Here is a 23,166-nt window from a genome sequence, read left to right on the forward strand (position 1 = left end):
TGGAGGGCCCTTCCCAGGGAGGTTTGGTTCGGGCGAAGGTGGAAGCACCCTCACCCTGCCGGCCCTGCCTGATGGGAGGGCGGGACGTGGTGGGTGAGAGGAACGGGGCCGGTTTTGCCGGGAGGCCTCCGGCGGGGCCGGCCATGGGGCAGGCCTGCGTCAGGCCCCGGGGCCGCACGGATGGGGTTCGGTGTGGAGGCCCGGCAGCGCGAAACGGGCGCCGCGGCCTGAGGAGGGGAGCGCCGTGGCGTGCGGCCTCCAGGGCCGGGCACTAACGGGGCTGCGCGATCCCTTGGCCCCAAGGCGGCGGGCAACGGCTTCCCCGGCCCCGCTGCTTCCCCGCGGCCCGCCCCGGCTGAGGCGGGCCCGGACTGAAGGCGCCGGCGGGGCCGGGCCGCCTTCGCCGCAGCCAACCGGGGCGCGGGGCGGGGCGCGGCTCCCCCACTGGCGGCGGCGGCGCGGCGCTGTTTGGATTCAAAGCCGCTATAAAGGCGCCGCCGAGCGTGGCCGGGCCGCATCCCACCGCGCCATGGCCAACGCGTCGCAGTGCCTGGAGGAGGGCGCCGGGCGCTGGCCGCCGCGGCCGCCCGGGCCCTACAGCGAGGCGCAGCGGCTGGCGCTGGAGGAGCTGGTGGCGGGCGGCCCCGAGGCGCTGCGGGCCTTCCTGCGGCGGGAGCAGCTGCCGCCGTTCCTCTCGGAGCCCGAGGTGCAGGCCATCGCGCGGGGCGCCCTGCCGCCCGCCGCGGCCCCGGAGCCGGCGGGCGAGGCCTCGCTCGGCGCCTCGCTCGACGCCTCCTCGCTCACCTACTTCCCCGAGCGCTCGGACCTGGAGCCGCCGGCGCTGGAGCTGGGCTGGCCGGGCTTCGCCAGCGGCGCCTTCCGCGGGCTGACGCGGGTGGAGGCCCACTTCCAGCCCGGCTGCGGGGAGAGCATCTACGGCTGCAAGGAGGCGGTGCGGCGGCAGATCCGCTCCGCCCGGCAGGTGAGTGGGGGTCCCGGGGGTGCGGGCTCTGCCCGCAGCGCCCAGCCCGGGGCCCGTCTCCAGTGGGCCAGCGAACCGGAGCGAAAATCAGCAACGGTGTCAGTGAGTATCTCCTTCCCGCGACACTAAGCAGGGCCAAGTGGCTTTAAACTCCCTGTCGAGTAAAGAAAGCCTTGTTAGGAGGACAAGGTCGTAAATACACAGTGACGGGTACTCATCCGAACAGCGTCCGTCTGTATGCTACACCCGTGAAATCTCACCTTCCTGTTAACGTTGCTCTGGAGGCAGTGGGTCGAGAGTTCCTCGTCCCCCAGTACCACATGCAGAACTGCTGCTGCTGTTCATGGCCAAACCACCCGCTGGTTTCAAGCTCATCTTGCTGTTATTCATCAAAGTGGAAGGTTTCTTCTTCGAGGTCCTTACTGATGTGCTCTGCAAGACAGATTTGCTTGCAGAAACCTACTGGCCCTTAGAGGCCTTTCTTGTGTCATATCCTTTCTTATAAAAGAATGATATCTACAGAGGTAACCCTATGATTATATCTCCCTTCTTCACTGCTTTCTCCTCGTTAATTGCCCATAAGTAATGTGCAGACCTGCTCTTAGCAGGACTTCCCTCCTGCAGGAATGGATGGTTTTGATCTGATGCTGAGTATGGCTTAAAAAAAAAAATCATGCAGAGTAGTAATTTCTAACTGTTGTCTGTAACTCATTATGTTACCTGAGTTTAGAGCCTCTAACTGTAATCCCCAGGAGGGAACCACCCTTCTCGCTAGCAGCCACTCAATTGGCTTAGCTAAAATTTAAATGTATAGCTTCCTCTTCTGGTGGCCAGGTGAAGCAACCTCTGGCTGTCTGTAACTTGTGCTCGCACATGGCACACCCTGAATTAGCAACTGAGCTTCCACCCTGCCCACTTCTGAGCGCAGAAGCTTGGGGCGTGCGTGAGGATGAGATGAACGATGGGCTTCTTGCCAGAAACGGTCACAGAGGAAGCTCTGTTCTCATCTACCTGAAAAGGACCAGTCTGATCATTCGAGTAAACTCCATGAAAACATCTGTTTCTCCAGAAAGCTGTACTTGTTTGTGATGTTCTTCCTTGTAGCATCCTGCCAAATGCCTTCCCTCGCACCGAGCCAAAAGCCAGGCAGGCTGTTCCTGCATTGCTGTGTACATGCCTGATCCAGGGAGTGTTTTTATGGACACGGATAAATTTTGACCTCCTATAATTTACTGAATATCAGATGCTGTGCGATGTTGCTCAATCATGGCTGAGTTCTTTGGGTTAATGTGAGGAACAGGAAAACATCAGATGCTGTGTGGTATCTTCTCAGTTTGCTCAAAGGTGGTTAGCTTGACTGGCTAAAGGGGACGTCGTTGCTGTCTTGCCTCCGCTCTCCTGAATGGATCAGTGTAGAGAAAAGGGTTTTCTCTCTCTCCTCTAAACATAACTGTACTTTTGCTCATTTTGAGTAAAAGTGTATTTCTCTTTCAGCTAATTCTGGGATTAAAACTCAAATGAGCTGGTAATTGAGTAGTCATTTGAAGGCACCAGTGTTTCCAAGGGGTTTAGTGTGAATTGTTCTGTCTTCAGGGGTTATTTTCTTATTCAGCTGTTCTTGTCGAAAGCATCTTATTTTTCTTTATCTTCCTTTGACACTTAGACAAATGATAGGGTGGAGAAAAGCACAGGAGACGCATAAGAAGCACAAGCATAAACTAACTTTTATCTAGAAATATCAATGCACCTGTGTGTGTTTATACATAAGCACTCATCCATATGGAGCCAGTCCCTTAGGGAGCAGGGCACAGGTGTGAACGCAAAGCTTAGCCTGTTCTTGTGGGAAACGTTTCCTCTGAGTACAGGCAATGCCACACACAGAGCAGCTCTGTTGCATGCATATACGCCTTGGGTGTGTTGCAGCAGTGTGTGGATGCCTTATGTATCTGGGCAGGTGCCAGGAACCTGCAGCAGTTGTATAACCGTTGTTGATTATGCGATATACCTTGATGCTTGTCTAAGAGAAAGAGAATAGAAAAGTAAGTCATGAAGCCAAATCCTTTATGCCTTTGTCCGCACACAGATGTGTGTTTCTGGTTTTGAAGGGTGAGAACTCCAGCACTGAAAAGGTGTGTGATGCGGCTGCGAATTAGCTGGAGAGATTGTTCATAAATGTAGGACTGTTGTCTTGTCTTTGGCCTATTGAGAGAAAATATTCCCATTTTAGGACTTGCCTTCTGTAAAGACCTGTTCAGTTGAGTGAGTGGAAGGATTTCTTGTGAATGTATGGGATGGAAAGTCAGAATACTTCTAGTAAGAGCCTGGAAATAGTGAATAACGTTGCCACAGAGCTAGTTTATCTTTTGGTAACTAATATAGGGACAGTATTGCCTTCCTACCACACAAAGAGAAAGCAATCGGGGTTTGTGAGATGTTCAGCTGTGACAGTGAGGAGGCCATTCGAGCTAATTCTCCTGCAGGCAATGGCTATCTGTAGCAGGTATGCCATGCTGGGAGCGCAGGAGTGGGGATGGCTTGTCCGGATTCCCGATTCTGCTGTGATAGCTTCCCTGATGTTACCAAAAGGCCAGATTACAGGAGATTACGTAGGAAAGCAGGCTGTGAAAATGTACAAAAGCAGCAGACGTGAGGGGAAAACCTCTTCGGGCTTATGCTTTGCGCTCCAGGGCACGGTGAATTTACAGAAACATTGTGGGAATATAGAAATATTTTATAACTTGCCAGGGCCTGTGCAGCAGGACAAAGAAATGTGCATCTGGCCTTGATGATGGCAGCAGGAGAGAATGGCTGGGGGAGGCAGTAATCAGGCCTTGAGTAAAATAAAGCTCTTAAATGAGTGTTGTTGCTTTTTTTTTTTTTTTTTGCAGGTGATTGCCCTTGTGATGGATGCCTTCACGGATATTGATATCTTTGGTGACCTTCAGGATGCCCATAAAAACCGCAAAGTCCCTGTCTATATCCTTCTTGACCAGGACTTTCTACCCCATTTTTTGGAAATGTGCAAGAATTTGGGAGTTTGTCCTGAGCAGGAAAGTGTAAGTACTAAATGTGAGTGGGTGTGGTTTGTTTTCATTTTTTTGTGGTACAGTTATGGTTATGGATGCCAAAGATACCTTCTATAAAACATCAGACTCCCTTGAAAGACTAAAGCATCCTGGCTGATAACTGATATAAAAGGGGATTTTCTGAAATGTTACTCAGCTCCTGAAGATCAAGGCTCAATATCACGTGGTTTCAGTACAGTCTCTAATCCAACATGTGAAACTGCTCACAAACTCAGCGAAAACCATGCAGAAAAGGCGCATCTACTACCATACGCTACCCGTATGTGGGAGCTACAGCCATGCTATGCAACAACCTGCTGTGCTGGGTGGAGTGCGCACTGTGATCCCTGTCCTGAGGAAGCAACAATTTTTAAGCATTTAATTTTGTAAGATCTAAGTAGCTTTATTCTTTGGCTCAAGGAACTGCTTGCTAAGGAAAACAAACACGGGAAGCTCAAGGGTGGTATAGCTCTGGCAACATCTCGTTTCTTTCCTAATACATAGTTGCTTTCATTTAAAAGGGTTTGGATGATGTGAACCAGGTGATTTAGTTGATTCCTCTGAATATAAGCTGACATGACTGTGTTATGGCTTGGCTTGGACAGGCTTATGTTCACCCCAGTGAGAGTTTCTCTGGACAGGGAAACACTTCTAGCTTCGTGGGCAGTAATGAATTAGAACTGGCTGTTCTCTCCACAGACTCTCCTAATCTAACAGAAATTTAGCACTGTGTAACTAATAACACTTGCATGCAGACAATGTAAGGAAGCTAATTTCATTCCTATCTTCCATAGTGTGCGTAGCTGCTTTTAGGTAGAATTGCTAATCAAAACTTTCTGGAAGTTAACTTAAATCTGATGTTACTTTTTACCTTCTTTTCTGAAACAGCTGATGCGAGTCCGAACTCTCACGGGGAACACATACTACCTGAGGTCAGGTGCCAAAATTGTTGGGAAAGTCCATGAGAAGTTCATGTTAATTGATGGCATTAGAGTGACAACAGGCTCCTACAGGCAAGTATTGGGGTCTGCTGGTGCCTGATGAACTTATAGAAAGGGGGAGTTTCTGCGAGAAGGATGCATTAACTTTGCTGTTTGCCTGGTATTAATGACTCAGCTAGTCGACTTGCCATTGCCATTCTAAGTGGGACTAACACAAAACTGCAAACAGCTTTGGAAAACTGGTTTACACAACTTGTTGCTAGCAAAGCACTTGGCCATGGCTAAATAGAGCTCTTCCTGAAGAAGAAGAGAGTGAATAGTCTATTGACTTTATACCTTCCTTATGCACAGCACTTCTAGGCTGAGTCTTGCTATCTGTAACTGTATGTGTTGAAATGCACTGGAGATTAACTGTGAATCTTGGTTTGTTTTCAATAGTTTCACGTGGTCCGATGGGAAGCTGAACAGCAGTAACCTGCTGCTATTGTCAGGGCAAGTGGTTGAACATTTTGACCTCCAGTTCAGGATTCTTTATGCCCAGTCGATGCCCATCAGCCCAAAGTGGTTGTCCAGCTGCAGGAACAGTGGGATATTTGATCACCTGGTGAACAGAACAGAGTCCCCTGAAGAATATACTGTGGAAGGCAACTTGAGAGCAGAATTTGCCAGATTGTCTAGTACTCCAAAGAAATTGTTGAAAGAACTAGAGCAGGCTGAAGATAGTCCTGGAGGCAAACCTTGTAACCTGGGGCATTCTTGCCTCTGTGAAGAGGAGTCGTTCAGTGATCAAGAGGCCATAGTGGAACGGAAAAGCGCATCGACTCAAACTGGCCGATGGGAAGAGAAGCCTCTAGTGACCATGTGTAATGTTGCCACGCAGACCAGTGCTGTAACGGCAGAAACTGGCACTCAGACTTCTGTTGCTGCTAGAATGACAGGCACTCAGACTTCACTTTTGCTGAAGACTGCAGTGACACAGACAAAGGAAGATGAGTACACAGAAACACCCCTGCTTCACAGAAAGCTGTCAAAAGAAGGATCTGCTCTGTCTGGAAAGGCTGTATCAAGTTCTAGTCTGCGATCACTGTCTTCATCGTCGTCCCAGTGCTCGCTTGCAAGCTCTACCGGCTCACTATCTTCTCTCCGGTCCTTTGAATATTCTAGCAGTCACAGGGCAGAATATTTCCAAAAACTGCATAAAGAGAGGCAATTCCACTACTCCACTATCAGGTCGAAGCTTAGCCACATGGTGGATATCCTGTCCCGGAGGGGACGTGTGCCTGGAAACTACGTGACCCAATACACTGGAAGATGCAATCTGAAGCAGAGGCGTGACATCAGTGCCAGCCTGCGCAGCCTCCGGGACGTTTCACTCTTTTCTATGAATAAATGATTACTGTACTGAATACAGAACACAAGCTCCAGTCTCAAATTGCAGTCACTTTGTATCTGCTGGTTCTTCCACTTCCTTACAGCACTTTTACTTTCTTAATATGTGTGTACATCACTCTCCAGCACTTTGTTTTATACTATGCAATTTAAGCGATAAAAAAAGGGGTTTATTTATACTGTAACTGCTTACATGTTCCTTTTACATGCATTAGTGGTGGTGGTTCATTTTAATTCTGGATGTTTAACCTGAAAAGTAAACTTACTACTGCCTTCTAGGGTTGCTAATGCTCTGGCTTTAACTTATGTAAATTTGGAAAAATCTGAGTCAGACTGATCTTGCTCAGAGTGGCTTTGGCGATTTAGCTTACATCAAGGTATACTCAATTTCTTAAAATTCTTTTTAATATTGGCTTTTATTTCTACTTTATCTTTGGCATGAGGGGAAACAGCTAATTTTATTCTAAGTCTGACTTCAGAGATACATACATTACTCTTCCTAAGGTTGTGAAGGGTCTGTTGGAGCAGTTGCAGGTTCTTATTTTCAACTGTATCCTTTTTCCACTGTTTAAGCCTTCTGAAATGGGCTGAGCTAACTAGCTCTTCAGTTTGATCATCCTCTCATGCCTTTGTGTAGATACATACATATATATGTGTGTGTGTATATATATATATACATCCTCAGAAGAGCATCTTTTTAAAACCAAGACCAGGAAGTAGCAACTCTCCGAGATAGCTGTACACATTTTAGGTACAGCCCTGATGTAAATGTTTCTAGTATTTGGAACTAAAAGCTAGATCTATTGGACCTGTAAGACTATTAATGGGAATGGATTGCTGAAGTGTTGTGGTTTTGTGCTTGTGAGTGGGAGATGAGGTGATATTTGGAGTTCAGTGTCTTGCTGCAGCATGCCTGTTGTACTTTTCTTTTGGGATGACTTCAGAGAACTTTGTCTCTTGTGCAACTTGTTACACAGAATTAAGACTTTTAGTCTTAGCACTGTGAAATGACCTTCCAGTTCTGGCTTGGTCTAGGAATGTCTGAGCTGTCTTGCTTCTGTTAAGAGACCTGTAAACAGCTTCCTTCTTTGGAGTGAACTTAGAGGCGAGACAGTCACTGGGGGCACATGACAAAGCCCCTGTTCAACAAAATAAACTGACAAATGCACTACAAAATGTTATGGGTTGTTTGCTAATATTATACTACCAGGAAGTGTGAGAGTGAAAAAAGTTTCTCTTTAGACTGTCCTGTCTGAAATATTCTATGTTTCCTGCTCTGTTTATTCTTTATCCACTACTAACTTAGTTTGAAGAGCTGAAGTGCCACTCTAGTTTTTGAAAATACTCTACTTTCAATATTAAATGGATCTTAGGTTAAGTTGCTCTGCAGAGACATTATCTGAATATTTGTTAGCAGTATTTTGTGTGTGTGTGTGTGTGTCTGTGCAGGTCTTGCTGATCACTTATCTGAGCAGCTTGTGGATTCTCTCTCTGAGCTCTGACCTGTACTGTTATTCCTTAGACCTGCATCCCAGTACTTTAGTGAGGCAAATCAATCTGGGTTATGCATTTTCTTATTTATGGGCATGTGTCTCCAGTAGATGGCACATTTCAGCTGTTATCATGAATATTCCCATAAGTAGCAATGAATGGGTAAATAAACACAAAAATATCCAAAACTAAACAAGGCTGCAACTTAAGTGTAGAGAGGAACACTTTATTCTACTAACTTTGCCATTTCTGTCTCTGAAATCCATATAGACAAAGAGGCTTAGCTACTTTTTTTGCTTGGATTTCGAAGCAGCCACTCCTTCCCTGCAGCTGTAAGGCAGATGTACGAGGCGGTCCAAGTGGGGGGAAAAGCAGCACTGTCCGCACTTCTTTAAAAAGATGAGACACTCTCTTGCCTGGTCCCCGGAGCTGGAACACCTGGAGCGCAGCAAATTGCAGTGAGAGAGCTGAGATACACCTTCAAAGCCACTCTTAAGTTGTATTTTTTAAGAGCTCATATTCAGCAGTGCTTGAACGTATGTAAAATCAACTTCTTTGTTCTATGTGCTTTTTAACTTTATTACACTGTGCGGCTGTTATGGTACTCTCACCGGAACAAGAAACAGTTTACAAATAAACTCCTTTTGCCATGGGGGTTTTCACCTGATCATTGCCGAGCTTTGTTTTCTATTTGTTTGGCATTTTGAATCCGAGTGACTAATGCGGCTCTTCCCCTGTTGTTGGTGCTTTCCTGCTGCTCCGGGTGAGCAGAGCAGCCTGTAATGAAGCCGCCTGGCCGGGAGGGCCGTCTGCCCTCTCTAACCTTAGGAGCAGCCTTTTGATCAGGGGCTGGGGAGCAGGTCGAGGGCTGTACTCACTCTCCCTGCTTAATTCAAGGCTCGCTTTCCTGCGGATGCTTCCCTGGGCGGGGGGGAAGCCAGCCGGCTCTGCCGCCCGTGACTTTCCCGGGGGCGGCGCTGCTCCGGCGCCCCTTTCCTTCCCCCGCTGCCGGCGGCTGCGAGAGGACGGGCGGAGCGGGCCCCTCGCCTGCGGAGCAGCCTCCCGGCGCGGCCACGCCGCCGGCCCGGTCCCGCTCCCCGGGGCCGGGCGGGAGGCGGGGAAGGGCCTCCCGCGGCGTGGGGCCCGCCCGCGGAGCCGCTATAAAGGCGCGGGGCGGCGGGGCGCCGGCCGGCCGCGCCATGGCCAACGCGTCGCAGTGCCTGGAGGAGGGCGCCGGGCGCTGGCCGCCGCGGCCGCCCGGGCCCTACAGCGAGGCGCAGCGGCTGGCGCTGGAGGAGCTGGTGGCGGGCGGCCCCGAGGCGCTGCGGGCCTTCCTGCGGCGGGAGCAGCTGCCGCCGTTCCTCTCGGAGCCCGAGGTGCAGGCCATCGCGCGGGGCGCCCTGCCGCCCGCCGCGGCCCCGGAGCCGGCGGGCGAGGCCTCGCTCGGCGCCTCGCTCGACGCCTCCTCGCTCACCTACTTCCCCGAGCGCTCGGACCTGGAGCCGCCGGCGCTGGAGCTGGGCTGGCCGGGCTTCGCCAGCGGCGCCTTCCGCGGGCTGACGCGGGTGGAGGCCCACTTCCAGCCCGGCTGCGGGGAGAGCATCTACGGCTGCAAGGAGGCGGTGCGGCGGCAGATCCGCTCCGCCCGGCAGGTGAGTGGGGGCGCCGGCGGCGGAGGGACCCCGCTCCCCTCCCTCCCCGCCGCTCCCGCACGGCTTCCCGGGATCCACCTTCCCCCTTCCTTTACTTTTAAATAAACTCCCGATTTCAGTTACTATGTTATTTTGTTATTGCTTTATTTTTTCCCCTCTGTCTCTACTATTTATTTTTTAATAGGTTCGTTATTTGCAAGCTTTTTTCCCCCATATTGATGAAAACCGAGTCCGTGCTCTCCGGGCCTCGCTAAGCTCACTCAGGGAGTTGGCACCTGTGAGCGATACGTTCTAAACGCATCCCTCCCCAGCTCTTTTCGGTAGCCATTGCTTCCTTTTCAGTAGCCGTTGCTTCCACGTTGTACGACGGACACGCAGCAAACCTTGGGGGCTCAGTGCATGGGACAGGTCTGCAAGGGCAGTAGCTGGCTCTCAAGGGAGGTTTTACTCAAGGAGCTTGGGCGAATAATCAGATCTTGGCTTGAAATATCATAAGAATCTGAATAATAAGTTGAAGAGAAACCTCATTTTGTCTTAAACAGAGAGGTGAGATGTAAAGATCAGTCGGAGACCAGTGAATTTTTTTACTGTTTCTTTTCATATTTGAAAAGTTTGAAAGACCCTGGAAAACTTAAGTTTTGGAAATAAGCTCACCTTTTTCTTCAGGCGGTGCTTTGAAGGAAAAGACATCTGTTCTCAGGAGAAAAACCTCTTGCCTAGGAATCGGAGACCAAATTTGTCTAACACAGAACTAGACCCCTGTTTTTGCCGTATCTCAAGGTGAGGAAGAAACCTGAAGCAATACTTTTTTTTCCCACTGTTCTGGTTCTTCCAAGATGTTCTCAGCACCCCCAAACATCTCCACGATCAACTCGGTGCTTCTGTTGCACTGGAAGTTACTGACGTACCTGAAGAAGACTGACAGCAAAATGTCTGTCTTTTCCTTGTGCAAAATACTTTTTTTATCAGCTCACTTAGGTTTTTGGAGAGGTGTCAAGTCTCTCTCTGCCTTTGTAGGTCTTGGCACTGCTCTGGAGGTGGGGGGGAAGGAAACAATGCTCAGATTTCTGTAATTTTTTCTTAAAGGTGAAGTTATGTAGTAAAAAAGGGAAGGGTTTAGTACAACCTTAATTAAAAACCATGAGCAGTGTGCTACTGAACAGATGCAGGAGCTATCATTGCTGCTAATTAGTGATGAACTGTGATTTTTAAATAGAGAAAAGGTGTCTTTCCACAATAGGCTTTCAGGCTAGATTGCTTGTACCTGGCAAAAGAAGCTTCAATGTCTGCTGCTGAAATTATAGTAGAAACCAAAATTCTACAATGCGATAATAAAAAATCTTAAATTATGTTATCTGCTATAAGTCAGTCAAGTGACAACAAAATTGGGGCAAATAATCCTTAACAACAATTTCTGTTCATAAATTCAATTTTTTTTTCTATTTAACTGTACAGGGAAATGAATAAGTGATGATAGTGAAGGGGCGATTGTATATTGTGTCTCCTGTACCTCAGCATACTGCACTTGGTAATTGCTTTTACCAAAATACCATTCTTTTCTCAGAACTTTACTCTATTAGAGTTATTTTTTCCTTTCTCTTCTCCTTCTCCCCTTCTCCTTCTCCCCTTCTCCTTCTCCCCTTCTCCTTCTCCCCTTCTCCTTCTCCCCTTCTTCTTCTCTTCCTTATATGTCTGTTAAATGTTTCGGCAGTCCTGTGAACAACAGAAGAATATACCGTATCACAGAAGACCATACCATGTTCCATAACCACAAGGGAAAAAAAATAAAGGGGGGGGAATATTTAGTTTGAAAGTCAAACCCCTCATGTGCTGTCTACCTTGGGATGCTGTGGACACAGCCTAATGATTTCTTCTGAAACTTATTGCAGATGATTGCCCTGGTTATGGATTCCTTCACAGATACCGATATCTTCAAAGACCTCTTGGAAGCTTGTAGCCAGCGGCAAGTTAAAGCATATATCCTTCTAGATCAGTCTTCATTTTCCCACTTCCTAAAGATGTGCAAGGATCTGGGAGTTGACCTGGAACAGGAAAAGGTGAGCCTTGTCCTATTTATAGGCATAGAGAGTTGATCCTCTTGTGACTGTAATCTTTGAGCTATCAAAAGAAGAAACTATTTTGCCTGCTGCCACAACTTGAAATGGGTTTTATGTAGCTCTAGCTCTTTCTTGGAAGATTTAACCATTCTTCCATAAGAAGGCAATTAATAGAAAAACTTAAATCTTTATGAGTGGCTGCTACAGTTGCTTTCTGAGCACAAATATTGAATATTCAAGGAAATGTAGGAGGAATGTCCAGTTCCTAAAGCATGACTGGGGTTGCTCAGGCTTGCTTTGAAGGCTGATGGGGAAGCAGGTTCTCAGGCGCCTGTGGAGTTCGAGTCCCTCCAAGATTTGGCGACAGGAGTTTTTAGAGTCACGTTCTGCACCATTGGCTTATGGGTCTGCCCCTTAATGCCACCTCTTTGCCTACTAAAACAAGACAAAATGATCATTTGGGTGAATCTTGTGCCACTGCGCAGCAACCTTTGCTAGTTCATCAGTGATAATTATTGTTGTCTGTTACTCCTTTAAATACAATCGTTTAACTTTGAAACCCGCATGACGCTTGCTGTATCTTTGACAGTCGATGAGAATTCGAAATATCACTGGGAAGACATACTACACGAGGTCGGGTGCCAAAATTGTTGGAAAAGTCCGTGAAAAGTTCATGTTAGTTGATGGCATTAGAGTGACAACAGGCTCCTACAGGCAAGTGCCAGTTTCTTTCTGTTGCTTTACGTGATTTCTTTACATGGAAAGGAAAAACAGCCATGTTGCAAAACTGCTTTCCTTATCACAGTTTATTTGCAACGTTTGTCCTAAAAAGAGCACACTGCTCATCACTGGGACTATAAGAACAATCTGACTAAATGTGATGAAAGAGAATTTTCAGTTAATACTTTGTTTACTATTTATTTTCAATCAACTCGGAATTTTCTCATTCTTCCTTTGCTAGTTTTACGTGGACAGATGGGAAGCTGAACAGCAGCAACATTTTGATCCTGTCAGGCCCCGCAGTTGCACACTTTGACCTGGAATTTCGGATTCTTTATGCACGGTCAAAGCCTATCAACCTCAGAGAGTTCTCCAGCTGCAAGAAGAATAAGGTGTTGGACCAGCTGGTCAGGATAACAGTGGCTTCCAGAGACTTGACCAGGGAAAACTTCCTGAGAATGGAGTTTTTGTATCTTAGAGCATTTGTAGGAAATCTAAAAAGGAAGCGAAGCTGGCTGCATGCCTCAAGGGAGGCCGTCTACGTGTCAAATAACGCAATGCTTGCCTCTCCTCCACTGACTAAGAGGAATGGCTCTCTAGTTATGAGGCCACACTGGATCATAGAGAGATGAATTGCGTGTTCACTCAGAGCGAGAAGCAGAACCTCAGGAACCACGTCCAGCCGTCCATGTCCAGTACTGTCCTACAGTATGTTTGTGAGAGTGGCTGGGAAACAAACCTCGAACTGAGAGAAAGTGATACTGGAATTGTGGTTTTGTTTGAAGACCACTATAATGCAGGTCAACAGATACAATTATGGTATTGTCTTAGGCTCAGATGTGTTTTTTAAAAAAACAAACACCACCTTGAAAGCCATTAATGACTTCTAGTATTCTGTCAGATTTTGATTTCTCCACCTATTCTTACATGTTTTAAGCTGATGGGTTAGCAGTGTCTTAGCTCAGTAGCTCAAACCTTTTTTTTTTTTTTTTAGGGAATCTAGTTATAGAAAATAATATTGCTTAAAACTCTTCCAGAGATGAATAGCAGGACTGCTGTACAGCTCTGAAATCAGTCTTAGTCTTGTGTCCCATGAACTCTCCACAAACTGTTTCATGACACAGAACTGGAGTAACCATAATGTAGAAACTAGTAGATCAGTACCATGGTACTAGTCCTCAAATGTTACATTTTCTTTACATGAAGCTGTGCTGCTAGTCAGAATGAGCTAACAGGGCAGGCGAACAAGACTTCTGCAATGATTGAATTTCAAATGACCTTTTCTTTATAAGAGTACTTGGATTGTTGGACATCATGCAATAAATGCATGCAAGGGATAGTATTCCTAAGAACCTACTATGTTTGTAGTAGAGCCAAATGAGACCATTTTCTTGGCATTACTATATATACTTTTTGGTTTCTTTATGGTTGCTACTGCTTTCTGATCTTATGGGAAAAGTTGAGTAGATCTGAAATCTATGAAGCTGCTGCTACTTCTCAAAAGCCTTCCTTCCACCAGACATGCAATAACACGCAAAGCAGAAACAGAACCATTTATTTTTAAGGTTTTATGCAAGCTCGATTTTAAAAAACAATAAAAAAAAAATCCACCCATTTCTGGAGAAAAACAAAAAAATCCAAATGAATAAACTATCCTCCCCAGCAGTCGTACATTGAGGCAGCAAAGTTCCGGCAGCCTGCCAGTGCAGAAACTCTTGTTAGTCCAACCATGGCAGCTGCGGCAAAAGCCAAGGTACACCATTTCTCAGGTTGTTCTTGAGGCTCTTGCTATTGCAAAGAACTCGGGTGTGTGCTTGTGTAAGTGTCTTGGGGGTTCAGGGCTTCAAAGGGGAAGGTTGAAACTTATCCGGGGAATTTCATACGGGGCTCTGCTAAACGTCGGCAGGATAACGTTAAATTGGACGTGTGGAGCTTACAGAAATGGTCTTTATGGACAACGCAATAATGTACTGATTAGGATACAACTAATCTGTGCCCTTTTTCTTCTACGCTTACAATCATGTGAAATGTAATAGTGCTGACTCTCCTAATCTGTAAATGTTCAATAGTTTAATAGTCTTAACTTTCATCCAGATGTAAAGAAGTTTGAAATATATATTTTTATTCTTAACTATATTTTCCATAAACAAAACCCATACGTTGTTGGACTCTATGCAAAATATTGTTTGTGCAATCTTATTTTCACAATAATTATCTGTATATGTTTTCTCAAATATAGGTTTTTAACTTTGTGATTCATCTCATTACTTTAATAGGCAAGTCTTTCCATGTGCCACTAGTAGGACTTTTTCTCAACAGTTGCTAATATATTGATGATACAAAATACTGTGCTGAGTTGTGCTTATTTTTGATAGAGTGGACTTAATCTGAAAAGTACATTGAAATAAATAGCTAGAATTTTAAGAATGTCTTTAATTAGAACTGAATAACCTCTTTTTCGAGTGGTTACCTAGAGACTTTTAGCGTAACAAGTGACCACGGAGGTGCAGCGTTCTGAAGTGCAGTCTCTGTTAATCACCACAACCGCACTGTTAGCGAGTCAAGTTATTAATGAAGAATGAGAATGATTAATAAGAATATAAAATATGATTAGATTTTTTTTCCGTAAGCATGGATTTTTGACAGCATTGCTAAACTTATTAGAAGCTGGTTTTTTTTCTTTCTTTTTTTTTTTTTTTTTTTTACTCCAGCCTGTACTTAATTAAGTCAAAGTCTACATTAAATTTGATTCAGTAATAACTTTCATGGGCTGTAATGAGCCTGTGGTAGCGCACCGCTGGATCTAATAACTATTACTATAATTGTTTTCTTTCTAGTCCTTCAGCTCTCTGGTGTAAAAGTGCAACAGCTGTGGTGCACGTAGCATGGAGGCACCCCTCATGTGGAGAAGGGAGGTGATTAGCTTTACTTAATTAATGAGACAAGGACTTTTTGGAGGTGATCTTTCAATCCCGTTGAATCCTAGCTTCTCCCCCAGGTTACACACTTCATTTTAGTACAGGAATGGTATCTGGAGGGCTGCGTTACACACATTGCACTCTTTTTCTTTTGGCTTGGAGGTGAAGGGTGGGTTTCAGTCACACTTAAAGACTACGTTATCAGCTGGGTTTCCTCAGCAGCGTTGCTTCTGTGTGTCTGAGCAACAGCACGGGTCTTACACTCGGCATTAGGAACTGGGAACCACTTTTGCCGTTAAAATCAGGAAATGTCCAAAGCTTCAGCACCTAACACTTTGCTCCAACAGCTACGGTGTCGGTACCAGGCGGGGCCTTTTGCCTGCCTTCAGAGGAGGGGAGGCGGCTTCCCTCGGCGAAGGCCGCGGGGCCGCCTCAGGCCCGGGAGAGCCCCTCGGGGCACCATGGCAACGGGCGGAGCGTCACGTGGGCTCCGCCGGCGGGGCCCCGCCGCTTCCGTTTGCCCTCTCACCCCAAGATGGCGGCGCCCGTGGGACCGGTGAAGTTTTGGAAGCCGGGTGAGGGGGCGCACCCGGTGCGGGGAGCCGCGGTCCCGGGGCGGCGGGGGGTGCGTGTGAGAGCCCCTTCCCGGGCTGTCTGTGGCGGGCCTCGGGGTTCCCTCCTCCCCGGTGAAAGCCGCGGCGCTGCCCCCGGCAGCCGTCCGTTGTTGGGGGTCGCACCGATTTTAGAGGCCGAGGGCAGCGGAGAAGCGTGCTGTCCCTCCGCCGCCGGGGCCTGGGGGGCGCCGAGGTCTCTGTGGCTCCAGCCAGGCGCTGCCCGGTACTGGGGGTGGCAGGGGAGGGGACGGAGGCCTCGTCTGGCTGGAGAAACGTGCAGGGGACCCCCAAGAAGTTTGACAGAGGGAGGTGGGAAGTCCTGCCCCTGAGGGGGAGTCACCCCAGGTGCCACACACCGGGGAGAGCAGCTCAGTAGAGCTGGGGGGACCTTGGGGTACTGTGGGTAACGAGCTGAGCACGAGCCATTGAGGAGCCTTGGCAGCAAAGAAGGTCACACGTGTCTGGGCTGCGTGAGGAAGAGCATTGCTGTTCGGTTGAGGGAGGTGATCCTTCGCCTCAGCACCTCTGAGAAGGCCATCTCTGGGGTGATTTGTGGGCTCCCCAGCACCAGGAAGACATGATCTTGCTGAAGCAGGTCCACAAAGTGAAGGGCCACGAAGATGATTGAGAGATTGGAGCATGCGACGTGCAAGGGGGTGCTGAGAGAGCTGGGATGGTGCAGCCTGGGGAAGAGGAGCCTCAGGAGGATCTTTTTGATGTATATAAATACCTGAAAGGGGGGGTGTAAAGAAGATGGAGCCAGACTCTTCTTGGTAGTGCCTACTGACAGTACAAGAGGCAATGGGCGTGAGCTGAAATATGAGAAAGCCAGCTTAAACATAAAACCTTTTCTGCTGTGGGAGTGATCAGTTTTGGAACAAGCAGTCAGGCAGGTTGTGGGGTCTCCAACCCGACTGAACGAGGACCTGAGCAGCCCACTGTAAGTGACCCTGTGGTAAGCAGGTTGTTGACCAGAAGGTCTCCAGGGGTTCCTCCCAGCCTCCGCTGTGCTGTGACTCTGTGGTTGTTCCCTCAGGCTTTGGGCAGTTGTATACCTTCCCATTTGCTTATCCCAAAGGGAAGCTTGGTGGGTCTGAGTTTGTTAATTTTTTTTTTTTTTAATTGGTCACTGCATTGTGGTATGCTGTGGTTTGCAAAGCTATTCCAGAGTCAAGATTAGTTGAGCAAACAGCTTCCTAATCATCTGAGTATTATAGTAATATATGTGTATATACTATATATATATAGTAATATATTCACAGTTGTGTATTAAAAAAAAAAACCATAGAAAATGCCGTGAAAGAAAATCAGTGGGTGATGACAAGCAATATCTGTTAACTTTGTTGACTTGTCAAGATCCAGATATTCAAGTCCCTGGTTCTTAACTTCCCCATCTGTCCTGGGGAGTGAATAATTATTGGAATAATTGCTAATCACTCTTAAAATTGGATCAATTTGCTATCATACTTGCTTGGCAGTTTTGAATAGGGACTCGCTGTTTTTAAACAGTGGAAAAACTGGGAAAAGCCCAGACAAGCAAATCCTACAAAACAGGGGAATCCTTCTCTTTGCTCTCAGACTTTCCCCATTGAATCTGCAGCTGGAGATGATACATTCTGTTATTGAGATGAGGTTTTGTTTCTAGTTCATTTGCATGATTCAGCATTTTCAGTTGTCAGTAGTTTTATGGTAACCTGCAGCAGGAATAAATCAAGTTTCAGTTACTGAGTTAAATTCAGATCTGACGCGAGTGGCATATCTCATGAACAGGCAAGGTTGAATGTTTATACAGTTGATTTTAGTCAAGGGAAGTTCTGTGACATGTCTGACTGGCTGGCTTAAAATCCATGGACATACTTCTGAGAAAGATATTGAAGATATATCTGAACTGTTGCACAGAAAAAGAAGAAAATTCCCAAGAACTTGCTGTATGTTTTTCCTATGTGCTTTTTTTCTCCTTTATCTTAAAAATTCAAATACTTATTTATATTAGTTTTTTTTTTTTTTTAGCCAGCAGGAGACACACATTTCATTTGAAAGAATTTCTGTGTGTTTACTGTTAGTTAATATTTTGATTATTTTCATAAAAAAGTTAGGCTTTTTATATATGCTGCTACCCATGATTCTTCCTTGTAAGGAACATGCTTATTTTGCTTGTATTGTGATACACTAGCCAGAAGTGTATTCTCCCAGTTAAAATTAACAAATGTCATCTAGGCACGGAAGGTCCTGGTGTCAGTGTCTCAGAGGAGAGACAGAGTCCTGCTGAGAGTAGTGGCATAACCGTCATCTATAATCCTTATGCTTCCCTTTCTATTGAACAACAAAGACAAAAGCTGCCTGTTTTTAAGGTACAGAAGTTCTTTTTAGTATATTAAATCTGTTGCATGATGTCTGGCTCTTATGTCTTTTTTTGAAAGAGCAGTATAGAATCACTTTATGGCATAAAACAATAATTTTATGACCTTGCTCTCTATTTGTTAGAATTGATTGTCCCGTTCGACAACTGTTACTGACAGTTTTACAGGCTTTGTAGTTTTGTGTTAATTACTATATGTTGTGCATGTCATTTATAGATTTTAAAGAACTGTTTAGCTTTTGGCAGTAAACTCCATGTAAAATGAATTTATTGTGTCTGTTAGATATGTAAATATAGTCATTTTAATTATTTTCTTGTTTTTGTACACATCTGGTTTTGGTGCTTAAATGTCATCTTCTCTTTCAGCTAAGAAATCACATACTTTATCTAGTGGAGAACTATCAAACTCTGGTGATTGTTGGGGAAACAGGTTGTGGGAAATCAACGCAGATTCCACAAGTAAGGCTCTGTTTAACTTGGTAAAATCAGGTATTCCTTCAGGGGATTTTAAACCAGCAACCCAGAATTGCTGTGTGAGAATGGAATCCCGCTGTGCTCGTGTGTGTGACCAAAAGGAGAGAAATATAATATTAGATAGCAGGAGTTGGTATATCTGTAATATATACAGATATATATGTATTCTTCCACTACAGGAAAGGACCGTACACAACAAATAAGTTTGTGCTGGTACAAATAGTAGTCACTGTGCTATAGCAGGTGTTTATTCATCTATCAGAATCATGTTTAAAATTTTGTTGAGAATATGTTTTTAAGAAGGAAAAAAGGTACTTGGATATTTTTGGGATATTGTATATTTTTGTGGTTTTGTAAAATTTTCTCTTTCGTGACAGGAATAAGAAAAGCCTGAGCATGTTTCAAAGTTCGTTCTTGATTTTAACTTAAAAAATGGCAGACTAATGATGAAAGTCATCTGCTTCACTGTAAGTGCAGGACTTACACTGCTTAGCTTCTTTTCTTAAAGGGGTGATAAAATAAAGGAAAGAAGAGAAAAGAATGAAGTAGTTCAAAAATACTTGAGACCCAAGGAACTGCTCTTAGATGCTTTCAGAAAGCATCTGTGCTTAGGAAGTAGGTATTGTACTATGTTAGTTTTAATGGTGAGATTAATAATGCACAAAATCTCTGAGTAACTGATTTGCCTAAGGTCGTGCATCAGTTAGCGTCAGAAATAGGAAAAAGCACATGGGGTGGAGAACTAACACCTTGGTGTAATCACAGCATGACCAATTCATTTCTTATCCTCAATATTTGTTTGCAGTACCTAGCAGAAGCTGGCTGGACAGCCGAAGGAAGAGTTGTCGGAGTGACACAGCCTCGTCGGGTTGCTGCTGTTTCAGTGAGTTTCTTCATGTCCAAGTTTTCCTGGCTTGTTGTCGTTATAACCTCCAGTTTATTAGCAGGTTTTGCTGAATAGCAGGAATCACAACTGCATGAGCTCCTGAATGAATAGACATTTCTGCTTATCTTCCTCACAGAATTGCTGGTACTATACGCTGAATTCAGCCTGATTAGTAGGTCTTGACAAAGATTCCAAGTCCAGAATTGCAGATGTAGAAGCTTTGAAATAAAATTGAGCAGTATCAGCAGAACTGTGTACGGAAGTTAGGGCTGCGCAGGGTTGAGCTGTGATTGACTCTGGACTAGAACTGTGCTTGTGTGACCCTTAGCTTCTTTCACAAAGTAAAGTAATGATGTAAATCTGTGCATAGTAACATAGCCAGTGGCAGAAAGAGGAGGTTGTGCACCTCTTTCTGGCAATTCATACCTAGATTTCTCAAATTTTTTTGTGTTGTTTTTTGTTGTTGTTGTGTGGTTTTGTTTGTTTGTTTGTTTCCCCTTGTAAGAGTGTCAGGGAAAAGAAGAAACAATTTTATTGTGAGAAATCTTTTCATATACATAGTATGTCTAGGAGAGCATAACGTCAGCTAGATGTACTATGAGAGGAAGAAGAGGGGATGCTGAGGCAACAACTTGTAATCTCTGGTTATAGTCTGCACAGAAAGCATCCAGTGCTCCTTGTCTTCATAACTGCTGCCAAACACTGATTTGGTGGGCTGAAGTTTCTGCTGCAGCATTCTTTTTGTATAGAAAACTGAGGTGTCATTTTGTAACCCTCATTTGCCTGTTCTTTTTAGTGTATTAATCTGTACCTGCAACAAATCAGTTTATGCCTCTGGTACAAATGTAGTAGAGTGAGCAGCTGTAGAACTTACTGTTTCATCTCATCCAGCATTCTTTGACCAGATCCAGCACGGTTAAGGAAATAGTCTCTAGCAGTGATCTGCATCTTGTGCTTCGGGCAGTCTGCCTGCAGTGTCCTCCCTTTTCTCCTTCACAGGACAGCTGACAGCACACGGTTCTACAGGAGAAGTTGTGTACACTGCAATGATTTCTCACGACAAATTTACTTCTCTTTTCTTTTTGATGTCTTAACACGTTATTTTTAAGCCTAAAAAGATTACTCAATTAGGGCTTTGGATATAGATACAGTAGGATTTTTCTTCAAGAATGTTGTTGCAACCTGCCGGGACTGTATGGCTGTTGCAGGGAGATGAGAGATACCGTTGATGATTTATTGCTTTGTCTTGAACTGAAAGTGATCTTTTATTTCAATCAGTGTGCTTATCTGCTTTCCCATCTAGAGTATGGTGGTTGTCAGAAGTAAAGATAGGTAGTTGCAGAGGCATAGTTTAGAGTTTAGTTGCATAGTTTAGAAATTCCTGAACTTCTGCTTGTGTTACCCAGGCTGACAATTTTCCTGAATGCTTGGGCTGAAAGTGCTGGAGTGATAAGATCCCAAGTGAAATAATGAATTCACTGCCTGTCAGTATGGTTTAGAATGTCACTCGAATGACTGAAAGTAGCTTGCTCTTGGAATTCTACTAGGACTAATGTATGTATTGTGGAGTTTTATTGTGTCTTTACCTATTAAATGTCTTTGTAGCTTGCTGAAACCATGGCCTGATAATTTGTAATATTCTGTAGAGTAAGTGAATAACTCAAGATTTTTAGCTAAAGGAGCTATTGACTTAAAACTGGCCCAAGGTAGTGCTGTTCCAAAAATTGTTGCTGCTTTTAATTATTCTGCCAGTTGTCTGTCTGTTTTCTGGATAGAAGGTTCTGTATTATGAAAAGTACGGTAGCATCTTTATTTAAAAGAAAAAGTCTGTATAAGTTCAGGGACAGATCAGCTTAACTGATAACTTTTTTTCTGTATGCCATATACCCGTACTCTTTCCCTTTTTGCATGCCAACTGTGTTCTTAAATTGCACTCCCGCAATTGCTGGTAGGTGGTCCTTCCCCAGCGTTGTGACTGGTTGCGTGGCTGCCTTTGTAGGTCTGTCAGAGTACTTACTACAGAAAGGTACCTCTGTAGCTTTCCTGGGTAGAAGCAGTGTGAAACAGATTTATTAAGTTACACTAAAACATTTTAAAAGTATTTACAACTTGTATGTTAGGTATGCGCTGTTATGTCGAACAGGATTTTGTGTTTGAATGAGAACAAATAATTCTTTGGAAGCACTAGCTCTGTTCCTGTTTTGATGCCAGTCCTCTATGGACAAAATAATGGCACAATGAAGAAGTGTGCTGTGAGCTGTCTCTCGTTTATACGAATCTCTTTTCTCAGGTTGCAGGCCGAGTTGCTGATGAAAGAGGTGCAGTGTTGGGGCATGAAGTTGGATATTGTATTCGGTTTGATGACTGCACGGATCCACAGGCTACAAGAATTAAGGTGAAACACGAACAGTATGTGGCTACTCTGAAGGGGTTAGCTGAAACTCTTCAAGTACTTTTGCAACATTAATGAGAACCTTGTGATGTCTAGTAAGGAGAATAGGTAGCATTTCATTTTTCCAGGTGGGTACCTCAAAAGTGTGCTTGAAATGGCTGTGACTATCCAAACCTTAATAAAACGAGTATGTGTTCTATTCTGCTAGTCTGGCAGCCATCATTTTAAAACTAAAGGAGATTTGCAGGGTAGGTATGGCCAGATATTGGTACAGTGCTAGTGTGACCTGATGTGTCACTCAAAGTCATAGTGAAAGGCTGCAGTGAATCACAGCTAAAGTATCCTCACCACACTAAAAATAGATTTTGATTAAAAGCGCAGATAAAACATAAGATGAGTAGGCTAACTGAGAGTAATTTGATGTGGATTAAATAGCAAGCTTTGCAGCTGTTCTTTAGTGCTGTGAGCAATATTAATGTTGCTTGTGTTGGTACAGATGAGAGCTTGCTTTAGTTATGCTAGAATAGCAATGATGATGAATGAGACAATTTACTTTTTTTTTCTGAGGCTAGTAGCCCTTTTAAAGAAGTGGAGATGTTTGTTCATTAAATGCAGCTGAAATCTTTTTTTTTTTTTTTTTTTTGACTGTGATGATTAATCATTTGGAGATGAAAATTTGGAGGTTTTTACCTTGCACACCAGTTCTTGCCTAGTTCAAGGCCACAGCTGGAGTCCCAGGTCAAACTACTGTGATGTCTACATAAAGCTGGTGGGTTTCCACTAGCTAGTAGGAAGAAAGTATTAAATTAAAATGTTGCATTTTGTTGAAATGTTAAGGTTTGTGTTCTGCTCAGAAGTGTGTGATAGATATTAAGTAGCTTACTTTGAGAGGGTCAAGACTGAATTGATACACAGGATGTTATTGGTAGGGCAGATTTAGCCATGTTACAGACAAGAGTGAAGAAACTTCCGTTGCTATGTTACAGTGCTGCCAATCAGTTACTTTTTTTTTAAAACAAAAATAACTACTTTTAAAAAGTTCAATACTGATTAAAAAGCAATCACTCTGCTTATCTCTGGGCTGGCACTCAGAAATACATGTTTGGCTTCCATAGCCGAAAATAGATCAATTTAGTAGATCATTAGAAAATTAAAGGCAAAGAAAAATCTAGGCAAAAGCCTAGAAAATAATCTTTAAAAATCACATCGGTAATCAAAACTACCTT

General features: G+C 44.9%; 3 protein-coding genes across 6 annotated transcripts in view; all 3 read left to right on the top strand.

The window, feature by feature from the left end:
• The first annotated feature begins 449 nt into the window (after positions 1–449).
• LOC104009587 (protein FAM83D) lies at positions 450–8,535 on the top strand. Its single transcript, XM_009461598.2, has 4 exons — positions 450–982; positions 3,871–4,038; positions 4,936–5,060; positions 5,427–8,535. Exons 1-4 carry the CDS (start codon positions 530–532, stop codon positions 6,379–6,381), a joined length of 1,701 nt encoding a protein of 566 aa, XP_009459873.2. The 5' UTR covers positions 450–529; the 3' UTR covers positions 6,382–8,535.
• Positions 8,536–8,847: 312 nt separating this feature from the next.
• LOC104009553 (protein FAM83D-B) lies at positions 8,848–14,648 on the top strand. The gene is made up of 4 exons (XM_087750194.1): positions 8,848–9,520; positions 11,410–11,577; positions 12,167–12,291; positions 12,539–14,648. The coding sequence occupies exons 1-4, from the start codon at positions 9,068–9,070 to the stop codon at positions 12,927–12,929; spliced, it is 1,137 nt and encodes a 378-aa protein (XP_087606320.1). The 5' UTR covers positions 8,848–9,067; the 3' UTR covers positions 12,930–14,648.
• A 1,091-nt stretch (positions 14,649–15,739) lies between these two features.
• Positions 15,740–23,166, top strand: part of DHX35 (DEAH-box helicase 35) — a 32,840-nt gene continuing 25,413 nt past the window's right edge. For 3 of the 4 annotated variants that reach the window (XR_015703073.1, XM_087750327.1, XM_087750328.1), the window contains exons 1-5: positions 15,740–15,790; positions 18,047–18,180; positions 18,555–18,647; positions 19,468–19,545; positions 21,839–21,943. Coding sequence is in view for 3 of the 4 variants with exons in the window: in XM_087750327.1 (XP_087606453.1) it covers positions 15,751–15,790; positions 18,047–18,180; positions 18,555–18,647; positions 19,468–19,545; positions 21,839–21,943 (450 nt within the window). In the remaining variant the exon portion in view is untranslated. Of the gene's footprint in view, positions 15,791–18,046; positions 18,181–18,554; positions 18,648–19,039; positions 19,130–19,467; positions 19,546–21,838; positions 21,944–23,166 lie in introns of those variants that run through there. The other variant, XM_087750329.1, reaches the window with a different exon arrangement.

This window comes from Nipponia nippon, unplaced genomic scaffold (genome assembly GCF_047370975.1).
Source record: "Nipponia nippon isolate SJK-2023a ecotype South Korea unplaced genomic scaffold, ASM4737097v1 scaffold_13, whole genome shotgun sequence".
Taxonomy (NCBI): domain Eukaryota; kingdom Metazoa; phylum Chordata; class Aves; order Pelecaniformes; family Threskiornithidae; genus Nipponia; species Nipponia nippon.